Raw genomic sequence first — 13,717 nt, 5'->3', positions numbered from 1 at the left:
ATGAGTTTAAAAATAATAAGATGCATACTTATAGACATGAATACTCTCCTTTAAATGAATTTACAAATGTTTTAGTATGTAATAGCACTTAATGGCACATCAGCACAATAATGACTATATTGTACCAATTGATAGTAAAGGTCTAAAAATTAAAAAATTAAGACTTCCACAAAAAACATTTATGAAGAATAAACCTTGCCAAATAAATGCAAACATGAAGTACAACAAAATAAATAGAAAAAGTATGAGTTTTAAAATTTTGAAAATGTATAATAATTAAAATATAAAGGTCAAAACAAATCCTTAAAAATACTGGGCCACAATTTGTTGTTTAAACTTCTTTTCCTCAAAATGTTAAAGATTTTTTCTTCTCCATTGGTAAGTTTCATAAAGTTCCCTAATTATCAACACATCAAAAAACAAATTTTACATTATGGAGGTCAATGCACTCAAAAAGAATGTGCTCTAGTGTCCATGAACACTGGAAGGGTATGCACTCTGGTCCAGGTCAATACAAAAAGAATGTGCTCCAGTGTCAGTGAGCATTCTAGTCCAGGTTTACCCTTTAGAAGATTTACATCCTAATTTTCATGACTTTATTTGTTCAAGATGTTGAAAGTGTAATGAAAAGATAGCTGAAGTACTTTTAAAAAAATCATTAAATACTGAAAGTTGGGTCAGAATTACCTATTTTTGGTATGATTTATTTATTCTCCTGAAGATGCATCCATGTACCAATTGTTATGCATTTAGGAAAAATAGGTTTCATGATGCTGAAAATGTGATAGAAGCTGAAATAAAAAAGTAATTTAAGTTAAAAAATACAGCCAAATTAAACGAGTTTTGCAGTGGTTGAATTATTCTTCGTTAGATGCATCAGCATGCCAATTTTCAATGGAGTTGATACAATAGTGTTTAAGTTATTGAGGGCATACTAAACACAATATCAAAAATATAAAAATCACTTTAGCCTGCAAAAAGTAAGTCACACCAACCTATTTTGGGTATGGTTTATTCTCTATCAAGATCACCTATCTATATATACATTTTAATGCACTTAGATTACAGCGTCCAAGATATTATGGGTATAATGAACAGTTGAAAAAAATGTCACTAAAGCACAAATATTAGGTCATTATGATTTAAATTTGGTGTGCCTAACTTATTCTTCTTGAAATGCATCAAAATATTTCATGAGTGCTCTTAAAATAGCATCCAAGAAATTGAATGTTAAACAACATTCAAATTTAGCACATTTTTGTCCACTGCCTGATGTGTTAAGGTGATCATCCCTTAATCTCACAACAAGACAGAAAACTGAAAATATGGATCTGTAATCTTGACCTTGAAGATAGCACCCCAGTGTGGTATGCAGCACACTTTCTATAGTAATGCTCTTTAATTCTATCAAGCTTCATCCCTTAATCTCAAACAGCTTTAATGGTTATAGAGGAAAAGTGAGAGGAAAACAAAATATTGAGCTATGACCATATTCTTGAAGATAGGATTTCCAATGTGGCACACAGCACATCATCTAGTGATAATGTACAAGTAAACCAAGTTTTATCCCTTAATCTCTAAAAGCTTGGAAAAGATGATGGAAAACTGATCAAAGAACAATGACCTTGATCGTTGAAGATAGGACCCCTAACATGGTACATATTATACATTGTAGTAATAATAATAATAATAATAACTTCATTTATTGTTTATAAATATGCCAAGCTTCATCCTTTAATATAAAAGTGACTCTATATTTATGTACTGGAAGAGAAAGTGTGATGAAAACAGAATATATTGAGCTGTGACCTCAACTTTGAAGGAAGCACCACCAAAATGGTATGTGACACATATGTTGTTTACCAAATTCATCCCTTAATCTCAAATGACTTTAATGTTATAGAGCAGATGGGATATGGTGATGGAAAACTTAAATGCTGAGCCACGACCTCAAAGATATGAATACCCAATGATGATGTCGAAGTATACCAACTTTCATCTATGCAGAAGGAAAAGCATGATGGAAAACTAAATATTTTGACCCTGACCTTGAAGACTGGACCCTTTTTTGGTATGGTGACACAACTTCTAATGAAATCATATAAAGTAGATCAAATTTCATACTTAATCTCACAAAGCTTTAAAATGGCAGTGCAGAAAGAATGGAAAATGGACAACTTAGAGTACTGAACCTTGACATTAAAGATTTTACCAGCTAGTGTGGTATACAACACACCTTCTAATAATGATTTATAAAAAGAAAAAAAGTTGTGAAAGAACAGAAAGGTCAGCTTAGAACAGATCAGGAGATTTACACAATCTGAACAGAGTCTTGAATTTAGATCTGGAGAATTTCCATCAACTCAATTTGCAGCATGCAAATGGAGAAAAAAAATGACAACCATTTAACAAACTTCTTTATTCAATATAAAAACATACACATCATCACATCAAATTAGTCCTTTCATCATCACATCAAATTAGTCCTTTCATCATCACATCAAATTAGTCCTTTCATCATCACATCAAATTAGTCTTTTCATCATCACATCAAATTAGTCTTTTCATCATCACATCAAATTAGTCCTTTCAAAGTAATTTCTTGCCTTCCATACTGTCCTCATATGTAGCACAAGCATTTGAAGCCTGTCTTGTCAATCTTTTTCTGAATTACATTTGTGGTTGTCCACATCACTGTTGATCTCAACACCTCAGAGATGATGTATTGTTCAGCATGCAGGTTTCCTCTGGAGTTAGCCTGAATTTTCCTATGGAAATATCCTTTAGTGTATGCATTCAATGTGTTTATATTAATACAAGTCTATGGAGTCCAATTGAAGTTAACATTGTTTTCTGCCTGTGGGTAGATTCAGGTTGATTACTGCATTCCAAAACAGCTCAAGATTGGTGCTATTTGGGCTGAAACTGGGAAGTTCTTACAATTAACTGTACAGGAATGGCATAATGAATATTCATTACCCTTTGAACTTAATTCCAATCAGTGAAATTCATATTTCCATACATTAACACATTTTGTGTGATAGTAAAGCTGTTTAGATTTTGGCACTTTAATGTTGGGAGGTAACTCATGCTTAGATATCTTGACAAACTTGAAGTACTAAAGCCAAACGGCCATGTTTAATACCACCTGAGCTCTTTATAATATGTAATCCAACAATAATCCATGAGTATCTTATTAATCCTTTCTGAATTAATCTCAACAAACTCTGAATGTTCATGCCAAACATGCTCTGCCAAAAGAACCAAGGTAATTGTATGTTTTATGTTGATTAAGTTCTTTAGTGATCCAGCTATGTCCATTGCAACACAGTACTCCAATTATGCCCTATGAAACACAATAATCCAATTATGTCCTTTGCAACATAGTAATCCAATTATGTTCTTTGCAATACAGTAATCCAAGTATGTCCATTGCAACACAGTACTTCAATTATGTCCTTTGCAATAGTACTCCAATTATGCCCTATGAAATACAATAATCCAATTATGTTCTATGCAACACAGTAATCCAATTATGTCCTTTGAAACACAGTAATCCAATTATGTACTTTCAATACAGTAATCCAATTATGTCCTATGCAACACAGTTATCAAATTATGTCCTTTGCAACACAGTAATCCAATTATATTGTTTGCAATACATTAATCCAATTATTTCCTGTGCAACACAGCAATCCAAATATGTCCTATGCAATACAGTAATCCAATTATGTTCTTTGCAACACAGTAATGTGATCATGTCAAAATTCAACACAGTAATCCAGTTATGTCCTATGCAGAACAGTAATCCAATTATGGCATCATGCAACACACCTTCAAGATATGACATACAAATGCATACATAATGAGTTTCATTCTTTAATCTCTGATGAATTTAAAGTTATGTAACAAAAGAGAAAGTGATGGCAATGTGAAGCAGTGAACTGTTACCTTGACCATGAAACTGGATGTGAAATAAAGTCCAAGATATTGAGGAACTCTAATGAGCAGCTAATTTGTCTTTGGACACACCGAGGCAGCTGACATAGGCAGGCTAGGGCTGGTATCTAACATGTGACTCTTGGATTATGAGTCATATGCTCAAACAAACCAAGCAACAACTGAAAATATGAGACACTCCAGCATTAGAATTAGGTCACAGTGACCAAGTTTTTGTATGGCAAGTTACTTTCCCTGAGATACATCCACATAATACTTTTTATGACTGTAGGCCAAACAATGTTAAATATATTGAAGGCATAATGAATAAAAGATGGGTCAGCACACTAAACAACATGAAGAAATGTGCAAAGTGTAATTTTGGGGGCAAAACTAATTTTTTGATTATGAAATAATTACTTGCTATTATTATTTTACAATCTTTCTTCCTTCGGTCATTCACAAATTTAATTCTTCTATAACTTGGACCCAAATCAAATGGACCTCAGGGTGTGGATAGAGAATGGTAATGGTAATAATAACAGGTAAGTATTACATTGTTAAAATTAGTTTACCCCCCACCCACACCCCCAAAAAATATGTTCTAATAGTCATATTACATTGCCTGCTGTTTTTTAATTTGTTTACTTTTCCAGCCCAGAGTGACGATTTCTTGAAAAGGTATCAGAAAGAATGTACCATCTGTTTCCAGTTGTATGCTCTACTGCTGACTGATGATGGCTTGTCGACAATTTGCCAGGGTGACAGTAATGGACCTAATGTAAACATATTTTCATTTTGGTGGAAAATCAAATGAAACAAAGTGGAGTGAGATTGCCAAAGGACATCTTCCATGATATCTTCCAGAGATAATAGCTAAGAAAGGCAATAGTCCTAATCTTATGGACTTTGACTTTCATAAAAGAAAGCTCTGTCTCAGTGAGGGACTGATAATCTTTAATACTAATCCACTCATTCTGACTGGTAAAATACTAGAAGTACCTCAGAGAGAGAGATAGAAATGTAACTTGGGCTCTAACAGGGAAAAGAATCTATCTTGATCATCCTTAATACTGATGCAACTGTCAGTCTAGGGATTTCATTTAGTTCAGGGACTAATAAAGGTAGCTTACTCTTGGCCAAAATGCTGTGCTGACAAAAGTGAGAGACTGCATTGTAGTTGCCAATTAAAAATAATAAAAATAATAATAATTTATTTATAAAAGTAACTCAGTTGGTAGAAAAATATTCTCCCCTGAGGCCTTCTCTACATTCTACTTATTTACAATACATAGATCTTTAACACAAGTTGAAAAAGAATACTTAATTCTCATCTTAACAGTTAATCAAAGCATTTATTTTTAAATGAATTGGAAATTGAATTGTTTTATTTATAATGGCAAGCTCTTCTTGACAAGAACCCATGCAAAGCTAAAGCCATTCTTGAGTTTCTATATTTTAGATTATGGGGGCAAGATTTCCAGTTTGTACAAAGCAAATTGAATAAATTAATTGTATCCGGCAAAAATACAAGCAACTCCCTTCCACCAATAAGGGATGAATTTCACTCCTCATAGCTGACACACAAGAAACAAAGAAGTCCATCTTTATTAAGGTAAGGGTCTCCAAGGAAATCTCCCTCAGGTTTTTAAAGTAGGTTACATAACTACCAAAGTAGACATGAATGGTTCCACATAGGAATTAATGAGCCAGAGATTGATCTCTAATGTTCAAAATACTTGATCAGTTCTAAATGATGGGAAGGGGTGATATTTTTCTTCAAAAAGACAAGAAAGAAAAAAGAACTGTGGTCAAAGGAGTGGCAGACTACTCAATCAGTTTATAGAATACTCTCTACATGGCATCATAAAGGTTGAAGGTCAACTGCCTTCTAAGCTGAGTAATGTAGTCAACAAACTTGCTAGAAAACTATCTTGGCAAATAGATCATTTCCACCAGAAGTGATGGATATCAGCTAGACATGGGCATAATGGTAAAGGACACCTTGCAAGTCGTTGTGAAAACGCTGCAAGCATCAACAGTGAGGTTGATAGAAAAATGAAGAAATGACACTGGAGAAAGAAACCAGCTGCAAGATTTCTTCTAGAACTCAGTGACAAATGTAACTTCCACTGTGACTGGACCTGAGAATAGCATATGACTGTCATCTGAAGGAATGAATAGCGTTCAGTGAACAGTTTCCAACTGATGTCATCTTGCCTAACGTCAGGAAACAAATCAAAGCAGAGATGAGTATCTTTGAGCAGGATAACCTGCTCTCTAGACAGGATCTCAAGGAATGTGTTTACCATGGATATAGACTGTAATTAATAGAGTGAAACAATTACAGTGTTGTTACTGTCAAGTCACAATATTTTATAGCAGTTGGTGCCAAGTCTTTCTATTCCCCTTTCATATCATGTACCTGGTATCATAAGGGCTGTGTTTACTTTATCATTCTTGCCAAGTATGCCAAGGGCTGTGTTTTTATTATCATTCTTGCCATGTATGCCAAGGGCTGAGTTTACTTTAGCATTCTTGCCATGCATGCCAAGGGCTGAGTTTTTATTCTCATTCTTGCCATGTATGCCAAGGGCTGTGTTTTTATTCTCATTCTTGCCATGCATGCCAGGGCTGTGTTTACTTTATCATTCTTGCCAGGTATGCCAAGGACTGTGTTTTTTATTATCATTCTTGCTATGTATGCCAAGGGCTGAGTTTTAATTTTCATTCTTGCCATGTATGCCAAGGGCTGTGTTTTTATTATCATTCTTGCCATGTATGCCAAGGACTGATTTTACTTTAGCATTCTTACCATGCATGCCAAGGGCTGTGTTTTTATTATCATTCTTACCATGTATGCCAAGGGCTGTGTTTTTATTATCATTCTTACCATGTATGCCAAGGGCTGTGTTTTTATTATCATTCTTACCATGTATGCCAAGGACTGTGTTTTTATTATCATTCTTACCATGTATGCCAAGGGCTGTGTTTTTATTTTCATTCTTACCATGTATGCCAAGGGCTGTGTTTTTATTATCATTCTTACCATGTATGCCAAGGGCTGTGTTTTTATTCTCATTCTTGCCATGTATGCCAAGGGCTGAGTTTACTTTAGCATTCTTACCATGTATGCCAAGGGCTGTGTTTTTATTATCATTCTTGCCATGTATGCCAAGGGCTGAGTTTTAATTTTCATTCTTGCCATGTATGCCAAGGGCTGTGTTTACTTTAGCTCTCATTGCTTTTTTAGATGCAGAGAATTACTGTGCATGAAAAATAAGATCCTGCCATGAACATAAATATGGTAGATATTAAATTTACCTGTAACATGGAGCTTACCCCATAGAAGCTTCTAAGATTGACCCCTTTTGTCAAGGGGTTATTCTACAAATGTGTGAAGTCCCAGAATGCTTTAATCCAGTGCATGCCTATTTGCATATTTGTAATACCACATATACTCCCTGTATTGGCAGATCAGAACCTTTGTTTTTAATAGTAATGGAGATGTACTGACCTGAACTTCCTTATTCAGCTTATCAGGGAGATTCTACAATGTCTAGGATTTGACACTTTCAAATACAGAAGCCATTCTTTCTAAATTGAAGTTGTAACATCTGCTGCATCAGCTTGCCTGTATTATCACTTAATGAAAACCTTTTGATACCAACTTACTTGATCTTTATGTATTTTTTTTTTTATTTTAAAAATTATTCCATAATCTCTTGCATTATAGTGCTTTTAATTTTAGTACTTCATGGAAATCCTTTAATTTATTTTGTGTCATAATTCTTGGAAAATAATATTTCTCACAGTTCATTTACAAACATATGTCTTTAATAATTTGAACTATTTCTTTCAAGGCTTTTTTGTGTTTTGAATGCAGTAGATTTTTAACATTTATGGTCTGTGCATTATTCCATCACTATCTATTCATACATCTTGCATGGATATTGTAAACATAACATTTTTATTATGCATTTGTAAATCATTCAATTTATGGCATATCGTATATCTTTGTATAACTGTTTCATAGTGATCACTTCAGTAAATCTTTAATCCTTACAAATATAATAATATTTATGTATATTCCTTTGGTGACTCAGTCTGTTACAAATAAGAATTTAATTACTGAAGTATCATTTATTTTCAAGGGGATACATTTTCATGGTTTTGCAAAAGAAGACATTTTTGTCGGTACTTAAATTCGTGATTTTTCCCATCAAAGTTTGTTTATTTGTAGGTAATTAATTTCATGGTTAAGCCTCACAATACTCAGAATAAAGCACACAAAAGAATAAAACTATATAGCAGTCACTTGAATGTTTAAAACAATGCTATCACCTGTATGAGCACAAATCCCATGTTTTTCAGGAGAAGCAGCAATAACAAGAATTTCAAGATGGTCATCGTGGCAGGCATACTGGATGTCTGAGGCGCATGGTTTTTATTTTGGAACAATTGGACCTTGCAATGAATGTGTGTTTAAAGTTTCATGGCAATCCTCCCAAAAGTTTAAGGGGAGTAGAGATACAGAAAACTTGTGCTTTAGATAGACTGACAGATGTGTGAAGGATTGATAGAAAACTGGACTTTGCATAAGCTCTCCTTGCATCAATACAGTAGCACTCAAATGTTCACATAATTTTTATTTCTTCTGATCAGAATTACTTGGTATTGTTATTTTCAGGTGTTGATTTGCAAAAGTGTGGTTTCCATGAAATAATAAGTCTTGCCTGCAAATATGTGGTTTCCATGAAACAGTAAGTTTTGCTTGCAAAAGTGTGGTTTCCATGAAACAATAAGTCTTGCCTGCAAATATGTGGTTTCCATAAAACAAAAAGTTTTGCCAGCAAAAGTGTGGTTTCCATGAAACAATAAGTCTTGCCTGCAAAAGTGAATCCAACCCTGAAATAGGTACTTTTGCTAATTCTACAATTTGCTTGCATTCGCTCTGTGCTTCATCATGCACTTGAAAATCATTTCATATCTATTCTATTAATGTTTACATTTCATTTTGTTAATTTTCTTCTAGTCTCAGAATTGCATCCTTATTTTGAGTTTACTCATTATTTGATTTTGTTTATATCTGACTGGAATGAAATGGAAATGCATCTAAGAAAGTCAGGTTTGCACTTTCAAATGTTGTTAAAGGGAGAAAAATATTACTATCATATCCTGTCTTATTGAAAGTGTGATTTCATGAAATAGCAAATGCAAAAAATGCAAATGACAGCATTGAATTTGTGATAAATTTAAGCACAATTGTAACTACAATAAATGTACAGATATAGCTGTTAAGAGTTTTCCAGAAAATTTTATTTCATATTTCATTTTTTCCAATTAAAATTGGCAGATACAATTTAACAACAGTCCGTCTCAAGAAGAATAATGTTGATCCTTGTAATTAGTGAAAATTGTCAATGGAAAGAAGAGCCTACAATTAATGACACTGCCATTGCAAAGTGGTATCCAAGTCTAACTACCTGTTCAACATAAGCTCAACAAACATTAAGACCATGAATTCATTTACTTTTTGTGTGAATTGGTACCAATTTCCAAAGTTTGTGAAAAGAGTGAATTTCTGCTGGTACTTGATTTTGTGGATCGGGAAAGAAGTTCTATTATCCTTAACCTGGTTTGGGCCCTTAATATGAAGTTTAACTTTTGCATTAAAATGTTGCAAGTAACTTTAAATTCACCTTGGAAAAGTGTTCAACTGTATCTACTTAATTTATTTATCATTTACATTTTTTTTAATAAACTCTCTAAATCCAATGCAAGATACCTTTTTCTACTTGTGGCAAAATTCATTTATTCTGAAATTTCATCCAAGGTTTTATGCCCCTGAAATAAAGGCCCTATAAGATAACTTAAGATTGGAATGTGACAATTAAGGGAAGGTATAGAAATCAATCAATTATTGTGTCTCTGATTTACCATTATTATTCGCACTTGTAATATATTTAACTGCTTTCAAGCACATATTGACTCCAATAAAACACTTTTAAATAATGATAAAAATATCAGCAACTAAAAATATGATGCCATTTCTATGCATTTATTTCAAGATATTTCTATAAGATTATAATATACAGAGATATGGTGAATTTATTTCAGACTATTTCACAACAATGATACCTCCCTCTATTAAAATACTCCACAATGAAGAATTTTATATTGTGTAGTATTCCATTGGAATAATTGTTTTCTATTATGATCTAAGAAATACATGTAGAAGTAGCTACATTTTTACATTTGCCTTTTCCATCATACAAATATTTGTTATGGGCTTCCTATTAACAAAAGGATAAAGAAAACCAACAAGCAAACAGATAACCTGGCCTGGATAGCTAACACTTACATCAGGGCCACAGATCTGAGGTAAATATGGCAGTTTATAAAGTAGACATTTTCATTGTGTTTTCTTTGATCTGAATTGTGGTACATGTTTAAAACTCCTGGCATCAAATTTCCATAAATCAGCACTTACTGTCACTGTCAATGAACACTGGTCACCCAGTTGATAACATCAAGATCTCTAAGAAGTGTGTAAAGACATAAAAAAAACATGGCATATAACTCAAAGGCAGGAATTAACTATGGACAGATAATGATATTTTAAAAGGATTGTTGTTAATTGAGTCTTCAAATTTCTTGTTTGTAAAATGCAAGAAATCTATGAAAATAGGTACCTTGAAATAAACAGTGCAATAACATTACCATATATACATGCTTATAAGCAGAGCCTAACTGCAAACATCCAGATCTTCTATTACCTAATGCGCAAATTTGGGTCAATGAAGTTTATTAGGAGTACCGTAATCAGCAGAACACACAAATGAGACCTGATTCACTGGCACATTATGCAATTGCAGATCAGGGTCAATGCTGTTTGCAGATGGAATTGACTTTTAACCAAGTACTTATGGTATTTGTTAATAAACATTGGGTTGTTCTGAACCTTACCTTTCTGGCTGGTTGAGCCATGCCATAAACACTGATACCCTTGGTAGAGATCTTACGGAAATTGGACACATGAAGGTCTCCCCGTGAACTCAACATGTCCAACCCTATATATTCATCTGCCACCTGCAATTAATTCAGTATAATTATAAAGAATTATTTATAATGCATGTAATTTTTATTTCTCCTCATATTAAAGTATAACTATATGTATCTGTTAATTACTCAAGCAATAAAAAGCAAACCTCTAACTGAATCAGATGTCACTTAAATATTAATTAAGAAGGACTGAATATATGGATCCTAATTAAGGTAGATAATGTTTAAATACCTGGCATGTGGTTTATCTCACTGGTCATACTATAGGACTGTACTTACCCGGAAATAACGTGCATAAAACTGTGGACAGTGTCAATCAGATCTGCTGTTATATAATGAACTGTTAGATCTGGGTTTATAATGTTCAGTATACCAATGATTGTTCAAGTGATCACTGTAGAGTGTAGACCGCTCATTTGATAGGCCAGAAATTGATGGACTGTGTTTGCTGCTGCATTTATAATCCATAGATAAATAAAATAAAGACTGTATATGTATTTTCTTTGGCCCTTGTTTGTTTTCTGACACCAAAGATTATTTGCCAACATAAGTTTTTTATGTCATGTAATTTTTGTACAATGTTTTACAATATGTTTGTTCCTGAACTTATGTTCTCAGGCAGAACCTGGTGTCTCATTTTACCTAATGTGATCATGGCTGTAATAATAGCTAAAACTATTTTATATCCTTTATATCCCTTACAAGTTTTCCCAGTTAACAACTCATTCAATTAAGGTGCAGTTATGACACAGATTCAGTGCCCCAGTAGAGTCCTATATTCAATTGAATTTAGGTAATTGTTTTTGATAATTGACAACTCCCTTTGATTATGCTGCATGCCTGAAACATTTATTAGTTTAGCTGTGGCTACCATTTAATTCACTTACATAAACTCTGTAATCAAAGTGTCACTTACTGAAATCAAAGTGTCACTTTCTGAAATCAAAGTATCACTTACTGTAATCAAAATATCACTTACTGAAATCAAAGTATCACTTATTGTAATCAAAGTGTCACTTACTGTAATCAAAGTATCACTTATTGTAATCAAAGTGTCACTTACTGAAATCAAAGTGTCACTTTCTGAAATCAAAGTGTCACTTACTGAAATCAAAGTGTCGCTTACTGTAATCAAAGTATGACTTACTGAAATCAAAGTATCACTTATTGTAATCAAAGTGTCACTTACTGTAATCAAAGTATAACTTAATGAAATCAAAGTATCACTTATTGTAATCAAAGTGTCACTTGCTGTAATCAAAGAGTCACTTACTGAAATCAAAGTGTCACTTTCTGAAATCAAAATGTCACTTACTGAAATCAAAGTATCACTTACTGTAATCGAAGTATAACTTACTGAAATCAAAGTGTCACTTACTGAAACCCAAGATCACTCATCACATAAAAGAGAATCATCAATGTTCTCTGTCAGTTTCCATGTCACTTGGAGGTATTGTACATTCATGAATTACAATTCAGCTTCCATGTCACTCGGGGGTATTGTACATTCATGAATTAATACAATTCAGTTACCATGTCACTTGGGGTATTGTACATTCATGAATTAATACAATTCAGTTACAATGTAACTTGGGGTATTGTACTTTTATGAATTAATACAATTCAGTTTCCATGTCACTTGGGGTATTGCACATTGATGAATTAATACAATTCAGTTATCATGTCACTTGGGGGTATTGTACATTCATGAATTAATACAATTCAGTTACCATGTCACTTGGGGTATTGTACATTCATGAATTAATACAATTCAGTTACCATGTAACTTGGGGTATTGTACTTTTATGAATTAATACAATTCAGTTTCCGTGTCTCTTGGGGTATTGCACATTGATGAATTAATACAATTCAGTTACCATATAACTTGGGGGTATTGTACTTTCATGAATTAATACAACTCAGTTACCATGGCACTTGGGTGTTGTACTTTCATGAATTAATACAATTCAGCTACCATCTCACTTGAGTATTGTACTTTCATGAATTCATACAAGTCAGTTACCATGGCACCTGGGTATTGTACTTTCATAAATTAATACAACTCAGTTACCATGGCACTTGGGTATTGTACTTTCATGAATTAATACAATTCAGCTACCATCTTACTTGGGTATTGTACTTTCATGAATTCATACAAGTCAGTTACCATGGCACCTGGGTATTGTACTTTCATGAATTAATACAACTCAGTTACCATGGCACTTGGGTATTGTACTTTCATGAATTAATACAATTCAGTTACCATCTCACTTGAGTATTGTACTTTCATGAATTCATACAAGTCAGTTACCATGGCACCTTGGTATTGTACTTTCATAAATTAATACAACTCAGTTACCATGGCACTTGGGTATTGTACTTTCATGAATTAATACAATTCAGCTACCATCTTACTTGGGTATTGTACTTTCATGAATGAATACAATTCAGTTATTATCTCATTTGAGTATTGTACTCTCATGAATTAATACAATTCAGTTACCATGACACATGGGTATTGTACTTTCACGAATTAATACAATTCAGTTAACATCTCATTTGGGTATTGTACTCTCATGAATTAATATAGCTCAGTTACCATGGCACATGGTTATTGTACTTTCATGAATTAATACAATAATAATAATAATAATAATAATAATAATAACAATAATGCTTTATTTATGGAGGGTGACTCATTAGTCAAGAACTA

General features: G+C 33.1%; 1 protein-coding gene across 1 annotated transcript in view; it reads right to left on the bottom strand.

The window, feature by feature from the left end:
- Positions 1-13,717, bottom strand: part of LOC149802641 (paladin-like) — a 105,428-nt gene that overhangs the window by 33,727 nt on the left and 57,984 nt on the right. The window contains exon 13 of the mRNA XM_089953805.1: positions 10,909-11,031. Within this exon, the coding sequence (XP_089809931.1) occupies positions 10,909-11,031 (123 nt within the window). The remainder of the gene's footprint in view (positions 1-10,908; positions 11,032-13,717) is intronic.

Source organism: Sinohyriopsis cumingii, chromosome 3 (genome assembly GCF_028554795.1).
Source record: "Sinohyriopsis cumingii isolate HCF-2022 chromosome 3, ASM2855479v2, whole genome shotgun sequence".
Lineage (NCBI taxonomy): Eukaryota > Metazoa > Mollusca > Bivalvia > Unionida > Unionidae > Sinohyriopsis > Sinohyriopsis cumingii.
This window is presented reverse-complemented; position numbering and strand designations above follow the sequence as displayed.